The sequence below is a fragment of the Vombatus ursinus genome, unplaced genomic scaffold (assembly GCF_900497805.2).
Source record: "Vombatus ursinus unplaced genomic scaffold, bare-nosed wombat genome assembly UNPS02007284.1, whole genome shotgun sequence".
Taxonomy (NCBI): domain Eukaryota; kingdom Metazoa; phylum Chordata; class Mammalia; order Diprotodontia; family Vombatidae; genus Vombatus; species Vombatus ursinus.
Genome location: NW_020947062.1, coordinates 6381487 through 6402598, shown reverse-complemented (window position 1 = coordinate 6402598; position 21112 = coordinate 6381487). Strand labels below are relative to the sequence as shown.

The 21112-nt window shown below is 40.8% G+C and overlaps 1 protein-coding gene across 4 annotated transcripts in view; it reads right to left on the bottom strand.

The window, feature by feature from the left end:
- Positions 1 to 14858, bottom strand: part of EVL (Enah/Vasp-like) — a 119307-nt gene extending 104449 nt beyond the window's left edge. For 3 of the 4 annotated variants that reach the window (XM_027849063.1, XM_027849065.1, XM_027849066.1), the window contains exons 1-2: positions 14707 to 14858; positions 1330 to 1498 (exon numbers count right to left, since the gene is read on the bottom strand). In XM_027849063.1, coding sequence (XP_027704864.1) covers positions 1330 to 1498; positions 14707 to 14717 — 180 coding nt within the window. In that variant the 5' untranslated portion in view covers positions 14718 to 14858. The remainder of the gene's footprint in view (positions 1 to 1329; positions 1499 to 14706) is intronic. The other variant, XM_027849064.1, reaches the window with a different exon arrangement.
- Between the last annotated feature and the right edge of the window lie 6254 nt (positions 14859 to 21112).

Sequence of the window (21112 nt, the reverse complement as noted above, 5' to 3'; positions counted from 1 at the left end):
ACTGGCAGTTTCCAAATGGTCTTCCTACTCAGAGTTAACTTCCCTACTTGGATGGGCAACTTTGTCTCTACTTTTGTTGTTGTTCAGTTGTTTTCGGCTGTGTCTGACTCTTTGTGACCCCATTTGGGGTTCTCTTGGCAAAGATACTGGAGCGGTTTGCCATTTCCTTCTCCACCTCATTTTATAGATGAGGAAACTGAAGCAAACAGGGTTAAGTGACTTGCCCAGGGTCACAAAGCTAGTAAGTGTCTGAGGCCAGATTTGAACTCAGGAAGATGAGTCTTCCTGAATCCAGGCCCAATACTCTATTCACTGTGCCATGTAGCTGTCCATCTCTACTTCTAGAGAATTTAAATGATTTGTGATTTTATTCACATGGGTCTTCTTTCTACTAGCACAGATCCCATGATCCTCATTAGCTGTTATGGCTGAAAAAAAATATATTGGCTGGTGGCCAGTGTTCTGATAATGAGTCTCTGCAAGCTGGCCACCTTCTCATCAAGGCGAGGTACCAGAAGAGGGGGTTTATGGTGATATATCAGTCCTAGGAGGGAAGGCCTCTCTCCCTTTCTCAATAGGCATGGGCGATTGGCTCAGAATGGGAGTGATTCAGAAAACACATATTCACGTTTAAACCCTTTAGCATCAACAAGTGGAATGATGATTGGGTTTTATTACTCAGGCTGTCTCTTTATTCAGTCTCATCTAGAAAAAGAGATGATACTTAGGTTCGACAAACTCTTGAAAGATAATTGACCTTTCAAGACAAAGAGATTGCTCAAATGAAAGTTAAAATGAGAGATGATATTTATATAGTGTTTTATGGTTTACAAAGCACTTTGCATGCAACGTTTCCACCCTGGAGAGTAGGTAGGTCAAGTTGGTAGGTAGGTAGGGAGGTCACTACCATTTCACATAATCTTCCGTGCCTGGAATGCTTTGCCTCCTGGCTTCTCTGACTTTTTTCGAGTCCCAGCTAAAATTCTATCATCTACAAGATCCACCACAAAGGTAGTGATTATCTTCAATTATCCTATATTTATATTGTTTGTACACAGCCGTTTTCATGCCACCTCCCCATTAGACTATAAGCACTGGTTTGTTTGTTTTTCCCTACACTTTCTTTGCATTGCCAGGACTTAGCATAGTGCTTGGTAACTAGTAAGGGCTTAATGAGCTGGACACTCTCAGTTTCTATTGAGCATTAAGGTTTTCCATCTAAAGCCTAATGCACTGGGCTAATGATTGGAGTCAGAGATCTTAATTGGGTCTCTGTCTGTCTTTTATCGAATGTCTGTCTATATCTGTAAGTTGTGTATGGTTACTCACTTGTTGATCTTGGAGCTTAACTCCAACGACCCTGAAGGTATTGCTGGCATTGTTGTGGTAGATGTTGATTCGGCTGAATCCCTGCTGTCCTGGTTTGATTGGCACCCATTTCTTACTGGTGTCATCGTAGACCATCACGGAAGCCCGGGCTTGGCAAATACTCTGTTCACTGGGGAGTAGAAGGAAACACAGACATTAGACCACCAGCCAAACTCCCTTTGTCCCTTCTTTATACTGAATCAGGTGAGAGGCCGACCAACACAATGGAGAATTTCTCACAATTATGCCACCTAAAAAGCAAGAAATGTCCATCCAGATGTCTTGGATGTAATAAAGGAAATTCCTAAATAAGGTTGAGAGGTTGAATTGCCTCCCAACTTTGAGATACTGTGAGTCTAAGATGATACAAGTCTAAGATTCTAAGACTTTATGATTCTAGGATTCCATTAATAATAACTAGCATTTTTGTGGTGCTACAAGGTTTTTAAAGTACTTTATAAATATTATCTCATTTTATCCTTACAACAACCCTGAGGGTAGGTGCTATAATTATTTGCAAAATCATAATTTTACAGATGCCTCAGTTAAATGGCAGACTTAAGTGCCTGCCTAGGGTTACATGGATAATAAGTGTCTGAGGATGGATTTGAACTCAGTTCTTTTTGACTCCAGGTCTGGTGCTCTATCCACAGCACCACCTAGCTGCCCCAGTATAAATGTATCCTGGCCCAGTATTTTCAAATAAACAGATAATAATGTGATCAGGTAATCTTCACAAGAAAGAGGCATTATTACAACAACACTTTGTCTCTCCAGAACTCTGCTTTCCAATGGCCATATTGTTTCAGAATGTAGCCCAGAAACAGAAAGGAAAGGAAAAATGCATTTGAGAAACAAGAAAGTAATGTCACCAAAGTCCCTGAATAAAACCCATGCATTTAATCAGTCTATCACTCAGATCTTATTAATTCTTACTTTACACCCAAGTCTAACAGATTGAATGATCTGATTTCCCAGTCCATAGCACCTTTAGAAATAGAAAATGAGAAGTGAGAGAAGAGAGGTTGCTATGGCTAGCCCCCCCCCCCCCCCAAAGAGGGAGAAATGACAACTGAAAGTGTGGGAGGTGTAAGAAACACTAAAAAGCAAACATAAGAAATCACAAAACACAGCAGCCTCTGGCTTAGCATAGGCATAAGCAGCTTCACATAGTGAGGTTGGCCTTACTGGTATGTGTTATAATGCAGTATAAAAATTGCTGTTTATTATATAACTTTAAGAAAAGGTTAGGATTCAAAAAGTTCAAAGAGTCCTTTCTTCTCTTTCAAATTCCAGAGATGTATATGATCCATTTTAGAAATATTTACATTCCAGAAGACAAAAAATTATTTTAAAAAACGGTTTGCCGCTTAAAGTGACAAACTCAGAGTTATTCAGAAAAGTTGGCTCCCTCGTTCCTGAGGTTCTGAAGGTAAGGCTTTTCTTTTTTTTTTAATTTTTAATGGTAATTTTTATTTATTTTTTTGTTTTCAACATTTACTTCCACAAGATTTTAAGTTCCAAATTTTCACCCCATCTCGCCCCTCCCCCCACCCCAAGATGGCATGCATTCTGAATACCCTGTCCCCTAGTCTGCCTTCCCTTCTATCTCTCCCCCGCTTCTCTTATCCCCTTCCCCTTCAATTTTCCTGTAGGACAGGATGGATTTCTGTACCCCATTTCCTGTATTTCTTATTTCCCAGTTAAGATAAGGCTTTTCTAAACTAATGCCTGTTGAAGCAATGTGAACCAGTTACTCTGATGCTGCCTCGTCTCTTTGCTCCTTCCCTGGAGTGTGTAGCCTGGGGAATGGTGGGGTGGTGGTAGTAGTAGTAAATCTCCTATGGGTTAACCCAGATCACACGAGATTTTTGTATGACATCTGGATGTGCAGTCATTGATAGGATCATTGGATTTAGAGTTGGAGGGGACGTTAGAAATCATAAGATCTTGCTCTTATTCTACAAGAAGGGCCAGAGAGGACAAATGATTTGTCTGAGGTTGTATAAGGGCTAAGTAGCAGAGCTGGGATTTGAACACAGGTCTTTTGATTCTCGATCTAGTGTTCTTTACAGGGTACCCAGTTGCCTGTGTTCCAACCCCTAATCATCTTATAGGTTGCCCCTGTAAATAAGGGTTCTAGTTTGCCCTAATCGTTGCGTGGCTTTGGGCAAATCACTTCTCTCTGTGGTACAAGAGAAAGCACTCAAGTCACATCATTTATTAATTGCTTACTATGGGCCAATATTGTGCTTAGCATTGGAGAGACAAAGAAAGGCAACCTCCACCCCAACCCCAACCCCCACCCCCCGCCCCCGGCTAAACAACAGCAACCCAACAACTGAATTTAACTGGAACTTGAAGTAAGCCAGGCAACGGAAGAGGAGCAGACAAGGAACATTTCCGGTATGGGAGATAGCCAATGAGAATGTGCAGAGATGGGAGATGTTGTGTCTAGTGTGGGGAACATCAAAGAAGCCAGTGTCACCTCAGCAGAACTTGTTTGTTGTTAAGTCATTTCAGTCGTGTCTGACTGTTTGTCACCCCATTTGGGGTTTTCTTGGCAAAGATACTGAAGTGGTTTGCCATTTTCTTCTCCAGCTCATTTTACAGATGAGGAAACTGAGACAAACAGGGTTAAGTGATTTGCCCACAGCTAGTAAGTGTCTGAGGCTGGATTTGAACTCAGGTCTTCCTGACTCCAGGCCTTCAACTTTATCTACCGTACCACCTGGCTTCCCCTCATCATACAGTATGGGAAGGGGAATAAAGTGTAAGACTGATCTGTGAAGGCAGGAGGCAGTCAGGTTATGAAAGGTTTTAAAAGCCAAACAGAGGATTTTATGTTTGATCCTAGAGGAAATAGAGAGCACTTAACTGAATGGTGTGTGTGTGTGTGTGTGTGTGTGTGTGTATGTATGTGTGTGTGTGTATATGTGTGTATACTTATGCATGTATATGTATGCTTGTATGTGTGTATAGGTATGTATGGGTGTATGTATGTGTATATATGTGTATGTATATGCGCGTATATGTTTGTATGTATGTGTGCACGCATATATGTGTGTATGTGTATGCGTGTGTATATGTGTGTATGTATATGTGTGCATGTACATGTGTGTGTGTGTGTGTGTAGTTAGCTTCTTGTTTTAGGAAGATTATTCTGATAGTTCACCTGAAGATGGGCTGGGGTGGAGAGAGACTTGAGGCAGGGACATCCAATCAGATGACTACCTTAATAGTCTAGGTATGAGGGGATGAGAGCCTGCGCCAGGGTGGTTGTGGAGTCAGAGGAGAGAAGGGGGCCTATGAGAGAGACTGTGGAATTAGAAAGAAGAGGCATAGGATGTGAGTCTTGAAGGAGACTAAAGCTTCTGAGAGACAGAGAAGAAAAGATGTAGGGAATCAGTGCAAAGACACAGAGACAGAGGGGGAACAGACAAGGAACAGTTAGAAGGCCAGTTTGACTGGACTGTCGTGTGGCTGAAGGGAACAGAAGTATAGTAAACCTGGAAAGGTAGTTCTAGCTAGGTTGTGATGGGATTTAAACTGAGGACCAGTGAGAGTTAGTTAAGTGATCTGCGCAACACCAGTCAGGTAGTAATTCTCGCTTAAATCAATTTTGGATTCTGATTCCTTTATCTGCAAAGTAGGACTAGTACTAGATGCCCTGCTTCCTTTACAGGGCTAGCACTTGGGATAAAATGAGATTGTGCCAGTATTTTGGAAAGTGTAAAAAAGTACTTTGGAACTGTAAAGCAATGCATAGAGGAGTGAAGGACGGTTATTGTCTTGGGCACGGTGGAGGATGTCCCTGCAAATAAAATGAGAGGAGGCAGGGAGCCCAGACTCTAAGAATGAGTTTGGAAAGCCCTGACTTGTTTACTTTAAGCACAAGAGAGGTCAAATGTAACTCTGGAAAATCTGGCTTAAAACCCATCAGTTAGCAAACCTCCCCCGCTGAGGACAAAGTGATTTGCACAGAGAAGTTAGTGGTTTATAAAAATAAATCTGCCTGCATTTAGCCACTGGACTGAATTGAGATTTGTCCTCAGAGTCCTGAGCCACTGAGAAGGGAAAAAAAAAGAATGTTTTTGAGATTTTAAAACATTCATTTTTCTCTGGAGCATGTCCCTGGACAACCTGAGTCACAAACTTAGAATCTGGAGCTGGAAGAGAGCTTAGTGTGTTCAGTCCAACTCTGCCCCATGGATGAGTCCCCACTGTAGCAGCCCAGATAAATGTTCTGCTTGCACACTTCCAGTGATGGGGAGCTCACTTGTTTTAGTTTTAAATGTTAGGCAGTGGGGCTCAGGGAGAGAATATCTTCTTGTAACTTCTGGGCTTTGGCCCTAGTTTTGTCCTTTGAGGTAAAGAACACATTTAATCCCTCTAAATTTAATTGCTTTTAAAATATTTTATTATAGTAATTAAAAGTCTTCTCTTATCCAGAATAATATCCCTCCCCACTAATTCCTTTGAGCAATTCTCATATGATAGGGTTTCTGGTTCTCTCATGATCATTACCAGCCAATCAACAAGCATTTCTTAAGTATTTACTATGTGCCAATCATATGGGGCAGCTATGTGGTGCAGTGGATAGAGTACCAGGCCTGGAATCAGGAGGACCTGAGTTCATATTTAGCTGTGTGACCCTGGGCAAGTCACTTAACCCTGTTTGCCTCAGCTCCTCATCTGCAAAATGAGCTGAAGAAGAAAATGGCAAACCACTCCAGTATCTTTGCCAAGAAAACCCCAAATGGCATCATGGAGAGTTGTCCATGACTGGAATGCCTCAACAATGACATATTCTAAACACTATGCTAGGTGTAGTGGGGATACAAAGATAAAAAAATGAAACAATTCCAGCTCTGAAGTAAGTTACTGCTATAGGGGAGTGGGGGAAGGAAAGGAGAAAAGAGAGGAAGGGGGGTTAGTATTATTTTATATATACACATATTATAATAAATTAATGCAGAATAAGTGTGAAATAAATATGAAGTAGTTACAGCACAACATAGTTAGTGATCACCCTCTGAATGGGTTCCAGTTAAATGGTCCTCCTCAAAGTCAGCAAGGTTGGAATACAAATTTCATGTTTGGTCTGATTAAGACCAACATTCAGTTCACATTTTTATAGTCCTTTGCAATTTTGAAAATGCCTTACATCCATTATTTCATTTGACCCTCATCACAACTCTGTGGGGATTAGGTTGTGCAAGGATTATCTCTATTTTACAGATGAGGACAACTGAGGCTCAGAGATGGAGGGCGATTTGCTCGAGCTCCTACGGCAAGTTCGTGGTGGGCCTGGGATTAGATCCCCGGTCTTCTAATCCGCTGCTCAGGGTTCTTCCCCCGCACTTCCCGCCCCCCCCATACCACAATCCCTCCACAGGATTAAAAAGGAAGGGGATGTTTATTTGTTCAACAAACATTTACTGAGCACAACTTCGCTGGCACTGAGGATGGTACAAAGTTTACATTAGATACAGTCTCTGCCCTCACAGAACTTACAGTCTAGGAGGAGAATAAGATGCAATCACAAAAATGAATATTAGATGATTAAGCCCAAGAAAGGAGTATGGAACAAAGTTATAAGTTGGTTCTATGGGACAAGGTAGGCACCTTGGCACTGACAGTGGCATCTTGCTTAGATGTGCCCTCCTTAGCATGGGTTGCTGCCTCCGCTAGTGTGGACTGTAGCCTCCTATGCTTTCACTGAGAGTGACCTAGATTACATATTTAGAAATGAAAGGGACCTTAGAGGTGAACTAGTTTAACCTCTCATTTTATCAATAAGTAATTTGGGCTCTGAGGGGGTAGTTAGCAACTTGTCTGAGGTTATATAGGCAGGACATGATAGAGACAGGATCTCAGGTCTGTTGACTCCAAATCCTGTGCACTTTCCACTATGGTCAATAACAATGTGTATATATTATATGTATATAATAATAATAACATGTATATAACACTTTAAGGTTTGCAAAGTGTTCTACATTATGTTATTTTAAAGACATTTTTTTTTCAAATCTGAGAGGTAGCTAGGCAGCTCAGTGGATAGAGCACTGATGCTGGAGTCAGGAGGACCTGAGTTCAAATTTGGCTTCAGACACTTACTAGCTGTGTGACCCTGGGCATGTCACTTAATGCCAGTTGCCTCTAAAAAAAATCTAACCACCCACGAAGTAATGAAGAGTGAAATGAGCAATATTAAGAGAACGTTATACATAGTAACAGAAATATTGTCCTAAGAACAACTTTGAATGACAAATTCATCTTGAGTATCATAAATACTCAAATCAACTACAAAGGACTTATGAAGGAAAATGTTATTTACTTCCAGAGAAAGAACTGAGAAATAGAAGTATACATGGTGTGGTTTTACGTGTGTGTGTGTGTGTGCGTGTGTGTGTGTGTGTGTGTGTGTGTGTAGTATATTGTAGCCTTCTCTAGGGTGGGGTAGGGAAAGAGGGAGAAAAAAAGTGCACAGCAGAGAGCAAAAGAAAACGTAGAAGAAAGCACAGAAAAGCAGGGTAACTTTGAAAACAATGTGCAGTATTTATCATATAGTTTTTTTTTAAAGTAAAGTCTGAAATGGAAATTCATGGTTTTATGTTGAATCCTCTATGTTGTGCTATGTACATGGAAATGTTTTTTCTTTTTGGTCATTTTGTATTTAAGGTCAAAATGAATAAAAAATTAAAAAAAAATCTAACCACCTAATAACAATAGCTTTTACTTCGATAGTGGTACACAATTTAAAAAGCGTTTCAATCCATCTTATCTTTTGATCCCCACCACCCCAGGAAGTAGGTAATACAAGTATTTTCTTCTCCCCATTTTACAGATTTTACTGAGGGCAACATAGAAGAAGTGAATTGCCCAGTGCCATAGAGCTCACTGGTGGGAGAGCTGGGGCTTCAAGTCTGGTACTTTGTCATGCAGGGCTCTTTCCCCTGTACCATGATGATACCCTTTGGTAGAGGCAGAATCTTGGACTAGGAGGACAATGAGGCTACCATTTCTAGTGTTATGAAAAGGGAATCCTCCAGATTTATCGTGGACTACAGTGCTGAGCCAGACATCCTGCCCTACAATCAGGGTACCAGCAGCCTCACTTCCTTAATTGCTTTGCCCACAAGAAGTTTCTGTTTGGAGAAATCCACCTACTTCCCTACGACACCAGCCAACACCATACAGCTGCACTCAATGAAAAGAAATGAATCAGATCTCAAAATCAACTAATTATTAGAGCTAAATAGAGGCTTGCAGTCATTAATCCAAAGTTGTCAAACTCACAGTCAGCGCAACTCTCAAGTGAGGTCTGAACCAGATTAAAATGTAATTGGGCAATGTTTAACAAAAATAAGTCAAAATGCAATACAACATATATAATGTTAATTTGTGGTTTTCTAAGTCAATATGTGGCTAGCATATTGACTTTCTATTTGAGTTTGACCACTGATGTAGTCCAACCCCCTCATTTTACAGATTAGGAAACAGAGGTCTGGAGTGCTTACATGTGCAAGATCATACAGGTAGTTAGTAAGAGATCAATTTGAAGCCAAATACTCTGTACTATGGTGTTTCAGTCAAGGCAATCCACAAACATTTATTAAGTGCCAGACACTGTGATAAGCACTGGGGATACAAGAAAGGCAAAAACATGATCCCATCCCTCAAGGAGCTCCCATTCTAATGGAAGAGACAATATCCAAACAATTACATACATAAAAGATATACAGAGTCTAAATGGGAGGTATTCCTGGGGGAAAGCACTTGAGGACCAGGCAGGGATGGGAACCAGGAAAAGCCTTCTGTATGAGATGGTAAGTGCGCTGAGTCCTAATGGAAGCCAGGGAAACCAGGAGGCAGAGATGAGGACGGGAGAACTTCCAGGCATGGGAGGCTGGCAGTGGGTGTGGGTCTGTGGGTGACAGCCAGTGAAAAGGATCAGAGTCAAGAAATGGAGTATCTCAAGGTCTGATCTTTTGTCATGCCATCCAGGGCTCTTTCCACTGTACTATGATGATGCTCCTGGGAGAGGCAAACAGAACATTTTGCATCTGGTCGTGTTGGTGATATGGAGCCTGTGGAGTTTAATGTGTAGGGGAGTGACATGGTCAGATATGTCCTCTAGAATATCAGTTTGGCAGCTTAGTGAAGGATGGATTGGAGGCGGGAGAAAGGAAGCAGTGAAACCAATTGGGAGGAAATTTTAACTCCAAGCATGAGGTGATAAGAGCCTGCCTCTATCAGGGTGGTAGCTGTGTGAATGGAGAGGAGACAGAGATGAGAGCTGTAGTGAAGCTAGAACTAGAAAGACTTGAGTTGAACAGAGCTTTAGAAGGAGACATGGAAAAGTAGGACAGCTTGGAAACTAATGTGTTGAATTTGTTATTTTCTTTTAAAGTTGAAAGCTGTACAAACAGAGATTCATGGTTTCACATACAATGCTTGTTGACTCGAATCTTCCTTTCCTGTCTTTGTATATAAAATTGCTCATATATATTAACTTTAAAATAACAAAAAATTTAAATTTAAAAATTTAAAATAAAAAAAAACCAACAACAGGAGGCAGCTAGGTGGCGCAGTGGATAGAGCACCGGCCCTGGAGTCAGGAGGACCTGAGTTCAAATCTGACCTCAGACACTTTACACTTACTAGCTGTGTGACCCTGGGCAAGTCACTTAACCCCAATTGCCTCACCAAAAAAAAAAAAAAAAGAAAAAGAAAACAAAAAGACTTGTTGAACCTTGCAAAATTTTTACTGACTGAAGGCAGTAACCAAGATATAGGGTCTTACTTAAACTTGGGTGTGAAAGGAGGACCAGAGGCACAAGCCATAGCATGTATTACCCATGTATGCTTTGCTATTCTGGACATTTCTGGAGGTTATTCATTTACCACAACACAGCCATCATAATTCCAACAGCCCACACTTTTAGAGCACATTACAGTTTATCAAAACTCTTTTTGATAAACTTTAAGAAGAGTCATAAAGAATCTTTCTTTCCCTTGTGCCTCCCTCCCTCTTACAGAAGAGAGGTGACCTAAGTATAGTAAATGTCATTTTACAGATGAGGAAAAGTCACATAGCTAGTATGGGGTCAGAGCCTGTACTTGAACCCAGGTCATCTGTCTCTAATCCTAGCACTTTGACCATTGCATTCTGCTGCCTCCAAATTTATGTTACTGACTCCGAGTGCTTAAAAAATGTTAGGCAAAAATGATATAGTAACTTACTGGGGAGAGGAAGGAGGAAGCTTTGTAGGGCTTGAAAGCTTAGTCAATCAATCAATAAATACTTGTTAAGTGCCTACTACGTGCCAGGTAATGTTCTAAGCACTGGGGATATAAAAAGAGGCAACAGACAGTACCTGCCTTTGAGGAGCTTACAATCTAATGGGGAAGACAACAGGCAAACAAATATATGCAAAGCATGCTATATATACACGATATAAAATAGAAAATAATTTACAGAGGGAAGGCATCAGAATTAAGAGGGTTGGGGAAGACTTCTTGTAGAAGGTAGAATTTTTGTTGGGACTTAAAGCAAGCCAGGGAGGTCAGTCATCAGAGTGGAGGAGGGAGAGCATTCTAGGCATGGCGGACAGTCAGAGAAAATGCCCAGAGCCTTGGCCTTGGAACAGAGGATCTGAGTCCCAGCTCTGTGATTCAATTAGCCGCGTGATCATGGGGGAGATAAGTGATTCGATTTGCAATTTCCTTTAAAACAGGAAGATGAATCCCTTCCCTGCCTCATTCCTGGGGTGCTGTGAGGGCCAGATAATCTAGTGGATGTGAAAGTGACTTGGAAAGCACTAGACAGATGTGAATGATTACTAAGAAATCAAAGCAGTGTGGAAGGATTTCAGAGACTTCAGTGTTGAGCATTCATAGTCCCTCTAGGGATTAACGGGAAGATTAAACATTGACTATTCTTTTTAAATTTCTGATATATTTTGGTATCAGACAACCGATTGCCATGAAAAGAGAATGTAAATAGCTTCTTGACCAATGGCATAGCTGTGTCAGAAAGGCTGGGCGTTAATATCCCCATCTGGATGGGAAGTTCACAGGCATTTTGCCCATCACTGCTGGACAAGCCTTCAAATGGTGAAAACAAATGGAATACAGAACTAGTAGAAAAGGTCAAGTTTGCATAGGGATGAAAGTCACCCAAGGACATTCCATTTTCTGAACTGCCCCCAACAGCTCCTTTGAAATATCTGCTTCCTTCTTCAGAGCTGGTCATGTATTACATCTGCTCAAAAATCTTCAATATCTCCTTACTACCTGATAATTCAAGTTCAAACCCTTCTGTCTGGCATTCATGGTCACCCACGGATTGGTACCACTTTGTCTTTCCAGCTTTGTCTCTTAGCATTCTCCTTTTGGTGCATTCTAGGTTCTGGCCAAACTAGACCAGTCTCTGCCTGCAGTCCATGCCATGCCTTCCTTCTACCCAACTCCCCCAATGCTCAACACATTCTATACTCCCCAGCTTCCTTGCTTTTGCTACCATCACCTGTGCATAGGATGCCCACCCTTTCCCCTTTTGTGAACTAAATTCCTTTAAAGCCCAATCCAAATGCCTTTTCTTCTTGTTCAGCAAAGACCTTCTTCATATCACATGTGGGTCTTTGCTTTGCACTTTTCTAATGGAGTCAGGAAGATCTGAGTTCCAATCCAGCCTCAGACACTTACTAGCCACGTGACCCTGGGCAAGTCACTTAACCCTGTTTGCTCAGTTTCCTCATCTGTAAAATGAGCGAGAGAAGGAAATGGCCGACCACTCCAGTATCTTTGCCAAGAAAACCCCAAATGAGGTCACGAAGAGTCAGACAAGATTGAAACGACTGAACAACAACAACAACAAATGTACTTACCAAGTGCCACTATGTACTATAGTAAGTTCTGGGTGTCCCTGTATGTTATCATCCTCCTTCTGATCTGTACAATAGCTGAGAGCAGGGTCTGTACATCATCTAAACATTGTTGGCCCCTGCCCCAGCACTTAGCATGGTGTTCCCTAATGAGGAGGTGCTTAATAAATGGCTGCTGTTGTTCTTAGAGACCTGTGTCCACTTTACCAAAGGAAATCCTGGTCCAAGGAAGAACTGATGTCTCCACATCCCTGGAATGTGTCTTTTAGTGACTCATCATAAACTGTTTTCTAAGAGGAAGGTGCAATGGTACAAAAAGCTGCTGGGCCTCTGGTCCCAAGAACCGGGTTCTCTGCCTCTTTTTCCCAGCGTCTGGCTTCCAGCATGCTGATGAATCTTGCAAGCCCTTAGTTTCCTCATCTGTATCATGAAGGCACAGGGCTAGATCTCTTAAGCTCCTTCTAACTCTGACACTCTATGTTCAATGAATCTAAGACATTTTCAGGCTCTGAGTGGTTAGAATTGTTCCATGACTGGAGTTCAGTTCTGATGGGGAAGAGTATCCAGAAAGGAGGAAACGGTCAGTTTTCCCATCCCTTTCCAATGGAAGTCTCCTCAATATATTTTAGGTGATAACGTGGAAAACTGTTAGTGTTCTTTAACCATGTAAACTTGACTAGATTTTCACACAAACCAAGGAAGGAGGTAAGCTGGGTCTCCCAGAAGCATGGAGTGGACACAGACACAAACCTTGTCTGTCAATGCACTTGGCGGAGGCGCAGTGACTCATCTAGGAATCAGGAGTTGGGTTCTAGTGTTAGCTGAACTACCACTACATGGAACCTTGGGCATATCACAGAACCACTGAAGACCAGAACTGGAAGATGCCTTAGAATCACAGAACCTAACATTTTACAGTGGGGGGGGGGGCTTAGAATCCCAAAACATAGGATGTCTGAGCTAGTACGGGGTTTAGTAGGACAGAATACAGAATATCAGAACTGGGAGGCATCTTAAAATAACAGAACCAAAGAATGTTAGGAGGCTTTGGAATAATAGGACACAGATTAGCAGAGCTGGCAGGGACCTCAAAAACCACGGAATCATGGCGTTGCAGAGCTGGAAGGAGCCTCGGGGATCAATCCAACTCGGCTATTCTTTCCTCTCCTCACCCCTCCCCCTCTTTGTTTTCCTTTTTACCAGCTAAGGAAACCAGGGCCCCTTTTGACTACCCAAACTTCAGTTTCTTCATCTGTAAAAAGGGGTTAATAATTCCTCACAGGGCTATTCATGAGGATCAAATGAAATACTCTGTATGAAAGTGCTTTGGGAACTGTACAGTCCTATACGGATAAAAGGAATAGTTATTTCTTTCCTCCAAGCATTGGAGGGAAAGGAATAAAGTTGAAAAGAGTTCTTCCCTGTTAGAGAGAGTACATGGAATCTCAAGCCTAGAATAGAGCAGGAATGGTGACTTGCAAAAAAGAAAATTCTTTGGAGAAGTTTCTCCCCCCACCTTGTACCCCTCTTCTTCTCCCAGGTAAAAGTGATCACTCCTACCTCAAATTTCTCTTAGCCCTTTGCCTGACTGTTTTGCCTTGATCTGGCTCTCCTTCACTGTTTATGTTCCCACTGATTCCTTCCCTGTCAATTTGAAGGCAAGGCCCATGTCACTTTTTACCTCTGTATCCTCAGTGCTCCAGAGAGCTGCCTTGTTTGGTACAGTTTTGTTGAATTAGTTTTTTAGAGGAAAATTCTATGGCATTTTCATTGTTATGGAAAACCACACTGTTCTTCAATTTTCCCCTCCCCAGGATTTCACCAGTCTCTCCCTACCTCCCCACCCTTAGATTCAGGCCACATTCTGGAAAGTGCTGCTATGATGCCTCGGCCATGCTCTGTGCTCAGACACGGAGAAAGAGTAAATCTTTCTTCCTGCCATCTTGGTAACTCAGTCTAGATGCAGAGTGAACCTTATTTACAAAGAAGCCTTTGGGCACCATAATCATTGGAGAGATGTGGAATTCTGAAAGTCAGGAGACTTGGGCTGGAGTCTCAATTTTATAATTTACTAGCTGTGCATTTTGGGTCACAGGAAAAGCCCTGAATCATCTAGTTGGAGACAGAAGAGTAGATTTGAATTATGCCTCTGGCAGCATCTAGTGCTACGACCTTAGATGAATCTCTTTGCTTCTGTGGTTCTCAATGTCCTCCTCTAGAAAATGAGGACTCTGGACTTGGTTCAAAAAAGCTCCCTTTCTTTGACCTTGAATATTTTTGCAACTTTGGGAATTCTCTTCTCTAAACCTTGTCTCTCGCCAGTGCCTAGCACAATGCTCTGAACATAATAGGCACTCATAAATGTTTTCAAATCTTCCCACTCTAACAGTCTAGGCTTGATTGGTGCTAAAATCCCTTTGCCCCAGGCCCCAGGTCTAATACTCACCCTGTCGCCATGGTCAAAAGTCTTGAGTTTAGGTAGTGCCAAGACTTTCACCTCTGATACTTGGGCTGAGTTTCGGTGGAGACCTGGCACCTTACACAGGCAATAGCTCTGGTGCAGACTCGACTTAAAACCCAACAGGAAAAGGAAATAAGAGTTTAGCTGCAAAGGGGAAATAGCACCAAGTTAAAAATTGAAACTCAGGGCTAGAAAATAGAGAAACAGAAGTACAGCTCCCCAGTCTCAGAGTGTGGGAGGGGGCAAACTAGAGATCTCATCCGGAAATCCTGCTAAGCAAGGGTTATTTTATTTATGTTGAGGCTGCAGGTCTCAGGTGTTGGGGGTAATGGGGAAGGTGGAAAGGAAGTGCTGGTTAAAAAAAAGTGTGACACCTTGAAGGCACTTTTGAAATCATCTTATCCAATTCCCTTAAGTCACATGAGGAAACTGAGGCCCAGAGAAAGACTAGTCCAACGTCTCATGGTTAGCAAGTGACAGAGCAGAATTTTGAACCAAGATCTTCTCTCTTATTTCTGAGGTACTTTCCACTTTACTGTGGTGCCATTTGGAAAGATTTATTGTATCATTAATGGATAGCTCATGTGCCCATTGTCCCTTTACTTCTCTACCCAATATTCACTTGTACATGTGTCAAAGCATTCATTTACTCTGTTCACTACTGAGAAGGATGCTCTGAGACACGGAATAGCTAGTGTTTATATATTACTTTAAAGTTTGCAAAACACTTTACACAGGTTATGACATTTAATCCTTACAACACCTTTGTCAGGCAGGTGCTGTTATTATCCCCATCTTACAGATGAGTAACTTGGGGCATCTAAGTGGAACAGCAGAGAGAGCGTTGGGCCTGGAGTCAGGAAGATTCAAATCTGGCCTCAGACGCTTACTAGCTGTGTGACCCTGGGCAAGTCACTTAACCCTGTTTGCCTCAGTTCTTCATCTGTTCTCTCCTCTTCAAAATGAAGATGCAGCACTATACGACCTCTAGGGGGCCCTTCCAACTTTGTTGTTCTGAAATCCCAGAAATAGATCCATTAGTTTGGTACCATGTGGACATAGCCTGACTGGGCATATGAGACGTTGTTCTCTCTCTCTTGAGGCTGGAGGTCATGCTCCATACCAATTGATTGCTTTAATAGGTTGTGGATATCTCCTCCCCCCCACCCCCACCCCAGATCCCCATGACAAGACTGCTTTTTGACCATTATAGAGAGAGGACCCTTGGTCAGGTTGGATTCAGGAGTGGGGAACCTGAGGCCTCGAAGCCGCAGGATTAGATGACCTCTGATATTCCTTCCAACTAAGAGATTCTGTAATTCTTCTATTCTTTAAGAAACTCAGTAAGTGAAACCTTTTTTTTTTAAATAAGAGGGCTGAGTTGGGCATCATTGTTTCACATCTGATCTTACTGGGAAGGCTACTAGCTTATTCCCTTCACAAATAATGCTTGCTGATTAATTATTTCACATTGTATTGGAAATCCTAGCAATAGCAATAAAAGAAGAAAAAAGAAATAGAAGGAATCAGAATAAGGAATGAGGTAATAAAACTATCTCTTTTTTGCAAAGAGCTAGGTTTTGAACCTGTGTCCTCTGGCTTCCAAATCCAGTGCGTCTTCCCTCTCACCCCATGCTGCTTCTCCCATTTACCCTTCTTGGCCCATCATGCATTCTCCTCCTCCTTCACACACTCTATGGTCCAGCCACACTGACGTATTTGCCAAATCTTCACACTTGAAAAGCCATCTCTTATCTCTGTGCCTTTACAGTAACTGGTTCTCGTCCCTCTTTGAATCTGAGCTTCCTTCAAATGCCAATTCAAAAGCCACCTCCAAGTGAGTACTATTCAGATCCCCAATTCCCATTCCCCCCAAAAAAGGTCAGGAAAGACTAGTACTTACCCCCTGAACCCCTGCCTTCCCCCACTCCCCCACTATAAAATTATCCAGTATCTGCTTTGTATATACTTTGCATATGCCCATATATGTCCATGCCTTTTGCTGTTTTTGTAGAATGTTAGCTGTTTGAGGGCTAGGCCTGCTTCACTGTAGTCTTTGTATTTCTAGAGCATTGCATGGTACCCTGGTGCATAGTAGTAATTCATAAATATTTGTGATTATTATATTAAACAGTAACAAATATACAGAGCTACAAAGATAACTAGTGATAATGGTTCATATTTATATTGTACTTTATAATTTATAAAGAATTTGACATCCATTATCTTATCTGATCCTCCCAACAAGCACATCATTTTACTCATGAGGAAACTGAGGCCCAGAGAGATAATGACTTGTCTGCAATCACACAGCTACTAGGCAGTGAGTTAAGACCCAGTCCATCTTTGTGGAGTTCACAACATGTCAGATGGATATTACCCAAGAGGGATAAGACCTATTCTGAGCAATCTGACTGTTTTCTTTTGTTTAAACATGTAAAATCTTTTGGTTTATGTGACTGTGATTTGGGCTGGTTTTTAATAATACAGTGGAAATAATATAAAGAAAATTTCTGGAATGCTTTTAACTGGGTATTATGATGTCCCCATCCTAGACACTTGGGTTAGTACGATGTCTTCCTTTCTGTCCCCCAAAACCCAAACTCATGAGAATAAGTCACCTGAGCATCATGACATTTCCATGGGCATCAGACAATGACTACTCCCTCTCTGATGGAATGGGCACCAATGCTTCCATCCACAGGAATATGCCCAAGTTCCATTAGGGAGTGTTATTTCCTCTTTTTATCCCACATCTCCAATACTGGCAAGAATATATGATTCTGATTCCAAAGCAGGCTTAAACTCCAAGGTAAATAATGAGAAGAAAATCACCATATATATATATATAAATGTTCATAGCAGCACTTTTTGTGATAGCAAAGAACTGAAAGCAAAGTAGATACCCATTGATTGGGAAATAGCTAAACAAATTGTGGTCCATGAATGTAATGGAATAGTACTGAACTATAAGAAATGGCCAATATAATGAATACAGTGAAGAATGGGAAGATGCATATTAACTGATGCAGAGTGCAGTAAGAAAAGCCAATAAAACAACATACACAGTGACTAGAAGGTAAATGGAAAGTACCACAAAAAAAAATTCAGTTGCAAAATTACAAAGAATAAACATGGCTCCAAAGAAGATACTTTAAGTCCTCTCATTTGCTGAAGTTGGAGGTTCATGACTGTGAACATTGCATATATTTTAAGACTTTTGCCATATGTTGATCAGTTTGGATTTTTTCCTTTTTTGTCTTTAAAAATATTATTTTTATATGGAGTAGTTCTCTAGGAGAGGACAGAAAAAAGCTATTGGGGAAAATTTTGGTGATACAAAGAAAAATAAGAAGTATCAGTAAAATTTGTTTTTTTTCTAAAGAACATCTGATTCCTTAGTGTCAGCTCAGATAACTCAGTCCTTAGAATTGCATTCCTTCACATAGTGTGGCAGTTAATGTAAGACAACAGATATTTAGTACACACACACAGTAGGCACTTTTGTCTCTTGGATAGACACATCCAGGAGGATATAGACTAATGTATGTCCACTATGTCTAATTTGGCCCTGGAATAATCAAAAGTGATAGTCATTGTCTCATTACATCTTAGCCCATTTCCCCAAGTGATCCAGTTTACCTGGCTTGGAGCAGCCGACCCTATTGTCAATTCAAGCTGATACACATTCCCTTCCTGAAGCATCATTTAGCAGTAGAAGATTGTGAAAGAGACTTGATTTTGAGTCCCAGATCTACCACCAGCTAGTTCTCTGTGGCCTTGGGAAAGTCACTTGACATCTGTTTTAAGTCTTAGTTTCATAGCACAATTATCTGTAATACATTATGACTTTCTCCATTGTGGTTTCGATGTATTGCGAGTTAGCATAAGAAATTAAATGGAGAGTTTTGTGGAAGCTGTAGATGACACATGAAGACCAGTAGACAATATGTAAAAAGTTTTGAAGCTCAGAAATGCATAAAATATACATATAGTATTGTATAACATCAACATATTTTATCTTTTAATACTATAATTAGTTTAGACTTCTTCTCTGGCACAAATGGAGGGCCAAAAAATTTATGTGGATTTTCCAGATCGTGGGGGCACCATGCTTCTAACCCCTGGGATGTGAAAAAAATAACTTTATTTAGACTTTAAAGGGATCATAGAGATCATCTGGTCCAATTCCCTCATTTTACAGAGGAAGGAAATTGAGGCCCAAAGAGTAGAAGTCAATTGCCAAAGGTCACAGAGTTACTAAGTAGTAATTCTGGGATTCAAGCCCATACTTTTAGACTCCAAATACATTGCTGTTTTCTGTTATAACAGTTTACTCATCCATAAAGTGAGGAGGTCAGACTAAGTTATTACTAAACTCTTATGGCTTTGGCATTCTACATTCTATGATTGAAATTATTTTTAAATTTTTTTATTTCATTTTTAATTTATGGAATAAAATAAGCATTTCCATAGTATAATAAAAAAAAGATGATTGCACATGAAACTGCACATCTATTACATACAATTTGTTAGTCTTTTTAAATATATAATAAAGTTACCACTTTTCTTCCTTCCTTACCCCTCCCCCCTGCTCTAGAGATGGCTACCATTAAACACAAATGAGTATATATATGTAAAATCACTCTATACATACTTCTATTTATCAGTTCTTTCTCTGGATGCACATAGTTTCTTCCTTCACAGGTCCTCTGTAGTTAATTTGGGTATTTATACTAGTCAAAATAATTTAATCACTCAAAGTTGTTCTTAAAATAATATTGCTGTTACTTCTAAGATCTCTTACAGCTCTGACAGTCTGTAAGTCTTTCATGTGTGTTCTCTTTAATTAGACTATAATGTCTGTGCAATCAGAGACTGTGTCATATCCTGCAACATCTAGTACAGGACAGGGCACAGAATAGGTATTCAATAAATAGGGGCTAATATCCCCAGAATGTTACTATTCTCACCCTAACAATGATCCTTTTATTATTCATGAATTTTAAAAATCATATTGAATTTTATCACATTTAGTTTTTGTACCCTCTTGATATTTTTCAATGCCAGCTGTGTGCTCTACAATATTTTTTACAGATTAATTAATCTGAAAAAGATCTGGGAGTCTTAGTGTATACCAAACTCAATGAGATAACATAAGGAAGTTAATGCAATCCATTGGGTGCATTAAGAGAGTTATGATGCCCAGGAGCAGGGAGGTGGTAGTGCAAATGGACTCTGCCCTGGTTGGATTGTACTGGAGTATTGTGTTCAGATCTCAGGACCACCCTTTAAGAAGGATATTGAGAAACTGGAATATGTCCAGAGGAAGGCAATCTAGTTGGTAAAGGCCCTCAAGTTCCTGCTTTATGTGAATTCATTGATGGAAATGGGGACAACTGAGGGATAAGAAAACTTAGGGAGGATATGATAGTAATCAAAGTATTTGAAGGGTTGTTATAAGGAGATAGAATGGATTTTATTTTCTTTGATTTCAAAGGGTGAAAGTTTGAAACAAACTCATTTAGGCTTGAGATAGGGAAAAAAAATTCTTCACAATTATGAGTTGTCCAAAAGTATAATGGACTGCTGTGGGAGGGAGTGCGTTTCCTCTACTAGAGGTCTTCAAGCAAAAGCTGCGTGGTCATTCGTTGGACAAGTTTCAGGAGAGATTCTTCTTTAGGCATGGGTTAGACTAGCTAGCCTCAGTTCTCTTCTAACTCTGAAATTCTGTAACTTTCTAGCTCCTTTAGACTATTGCATATTGGTCAGTTATTATTTCAAAACAGATTCATGATCTAAGCAGACCCTCTGTGAGAAAAAGAGGGCACCACCAGAAACCAAAACATCCATACTCCCTAAAGTGTGAAAGAGGGCAACTTGGTCCTTTGTTTGAATACCATGGGATTGACATAGGGAAGAACCTGCTGGGTTCTAGAGGGGCAACATAATATTGTGAGAAAAAAAAAAGGGCTAGATTTGAAGTCCAAGGACTTAGATTCAAATCCCGGTTCCATTACTTCCTGCTTGTGAGCCACTCTCTAGAACTCAGGTTCCTAAAAAATGAGGCAATTGGATGAGATGATTTCTAAGGTCTTTTCCTTCCTTCTTAAACATTTAACTTTTATTTTATTTTATTTTCTCAGTTGTTGTTGTTGAGTTATTTCAACTGTCTGACTCTCCATGACCCCATTTGTAATTTTCTTCGCAAAAATACTGGACTGTTTTGCCATTTTCTTCTGCAGCTCATTTTACAGATGAGGAACTGAGGTGAACAGGGTTAAGTGACTTGCCCAGGGTCACACAGCTAGTAAGTGTCTGAGGTTGAATTTGAACTCAGGTCTTCCTGACTCCAGGCCTGGCACTCTATCTGCTGCACCACCTAGTTATA